The 2123-nt window shown below is 42.9% G+C and overlaps 1 protein-coding gene across 1 annotated transcript; it reads left to right on the top strand.

The window, feature by feature from the left end:
* The first annotated feature begins 696 nt into the window (after nucleotides 1-696).
* Nucleotides 697-1094, top strand: LOC118906862 (26S proteasome regulatory subunit 4-like). The gene has a single exon (XM_036874702.1). It carries the CDS (start codon nucleotides 716-718, stop codon nucleotides 1052-1054), a length of 339 nt encoding a protein of 112 aa, XP_036730597.1. The 5' UTR covers nucleotides 697-715; the 3' UTR covers nucleotides 1055-1094.
* Nucleotides 1095-2123: the final 1029 nt, after the last annotated feature.

Raw genomic sequence — 2123 nt, 5'->3', positions numbered from 1 at the left:
ATCCAGCGAATGTTCTGTTTGTATGAGGCTACACCTTTTCCTTTCTGACCTTACAGAGCCACAGTTGAGGCAGTGCCTGTTTGTAGTAAGTGCTAGCAAGGCTCTACCTTTCAGGGTACTCCTACACAGAATCCCTCACCACAACTTCAATCTGACTTAAGGCACCCTGGACTTTCCTCAAAGTAATGGGCACCAAGAACACACTTCCTTCCCATAGACACAGCAGAAGCCCTCAATGCCCTACACATATTTCTGGATTGTCAGGAGTCCATCAAGTGTCATGGGCTGGGACTTGGGAGAACTAGGTCCAACCCTGGCTATGCTGTTAACTGGCTGTGAAACAAGGGCAAGTATCTTAACCTCTCTGGGCCTCATTTTCATCACCTGTGTCATGAGGACTTTTTCTTTTTGTGTAAATTGAACTTTTTATTTGGGCATAATTGTAGATTCACATGCAGTTGTAAGAAATGATACAGAGGGCTTCCCTGGTGGCGCAGTGGTTGAGAATCTGCCTGCCAATGCAGGGGACACGGGTTCGAGCCCTGGTCTGGGAAGATCCCACGTGCCGCGGGGCAGCTGGGCCCGTGAGCCACAACTACTGAGCCTGCGCGTCTGGAGCCTGTGCTCCACAACAAGAGAGGCCACAATAGTGAGAGGCCCGCGCACCGCGATGAAGAGTGGACCCCACTCTTCAAGGGGAGACGTGAAAGTCATCATGGCCACAAACCGGATGGAGACTTTGGACCCAGCACTTATCAGACCAGGCTGCATCGACAGGAAGATCGAGTTCCCCTTGCCCGATGAAAAGACGAAGAAGCGCATCTTTCAGATCCACACGAGCAGGATGACACTAGCCGACGACGTAACCCTGGATGACTTGATCGTGGCTAAAGATGACCTCTCTGGTGCCGACATCAAGGCAATCTGTACGGAAGCTGGTCTGATGGCCTTGAGAGAACGTAGGATGAAAGTAACAAATGAAGACTTCAGAAAGTCGAAAGAAAATGTTCTTTATACAAAACAAGAAGGCACCCCTGAGGGGCTCTATCTCTAGTGGACCACAGTTGCCTTCCAGGAAAAGGTTGGAAGTGTGTCGTCCCACTTGCCGCAACTAGAGAAAGCCCTGGCACAGAAACGAAGACCCAACACAGCCATAAATAAATAAATTAATTAATTAAATTAAATAAAATTGTGTTAGTTTCAGGTGTACAGCAAAATGATTGTTATAAAAAAAAAAAGAAAAGAAATGATACAGAGGGGTCTCATGTACCCTTCACCCAGCTTCCCTGATGGTAATGCCTTGTAAAACTATAGTAAAATATCACAACCAGGATATTGACATAGATACAATCATGGCACAGAACATTTCTGTCACTACAAAGATTCCTCACGTTGCACCCCCTCTGGTTTATTTATTTATTTAATTGATGTAACATTGATTTATAACATTATGTAAGTTTCATGTATAAAACATTATATTTCTACTTCTACATAACCTATAGTATGCTTACCACCAAAAATTTAGTTTCCATCCATTACCATACAGTTGATCCCCTTTACCCATTTTGCCCTCCCCTCCACCCTTTCCCCTATGGTAACCAGTACTCTGTTCTCTGTAACTATGTGTTTATTTTTGTTTGGTTTCTTCATTTATCTTGTTTTTCTGTTTGTTTTTTATATTCCACATATAAGTGAAATCATACAGTTTATTTGTCTTTCTTCATCTGACTTATTTCACTTAGCATACTACCCTCAAGGTCCTCTATGTATATATACAATCGAATACTACTCAGCCATAAAAAGATGAAATCTTGCCATTTGTGACATCGTGAGGAAATCTGACTAGAAAATCTCTAAGATCCTTCCCAGCACTGACATTTATAATTCTATTGTAACCTGTGTTTTCTCCATGGTACACCCAACTCTGGGTCCGAATAGGGTCATATCTGTTTTTCCAAAGAAGATATACAGATGGCCAACAGGCACATGAAAAGATGCTCAATATCACTAATCATCAGGCAAATCAAAACCACAATGAGATATCACTTCACACCTGTCAGAATGGCTACTGTCAAAAAGACCACAAAGAAAAATTGTTGTTGAGGATGTGGAGAAAAAGGAAA

The sequence above is a fragment of the Balaenoptera musculus genome, chromosome 1, assembly GCF_009873245.2.
Source record: "Balaenoptera musculus isolate JJ_BM4_2016_0621 chromosome 1, mBalMus1.pri.v3, whole genome shotgun sequence".
NCBI lineage: Eukaryota > Metazoa > Chordata > Mammalia > Artiodactyla > Balaenopteridae > Balaenoptera > Balaenoptera musculus.
Note: the sequence above shows the minus strand (reverse complement) of the source record. Positions and strands in the feature narration are given on the sequence as shown.

Excerpts from the sequence above, each read along its gene's own strand:
- LOC118906862 (XM_036874702.1), top strand. The coding sequence starts at position 716 with ATGGCCACAAACCGGATGGAGACTTTGGACCCAGCACTTATCAGACCA.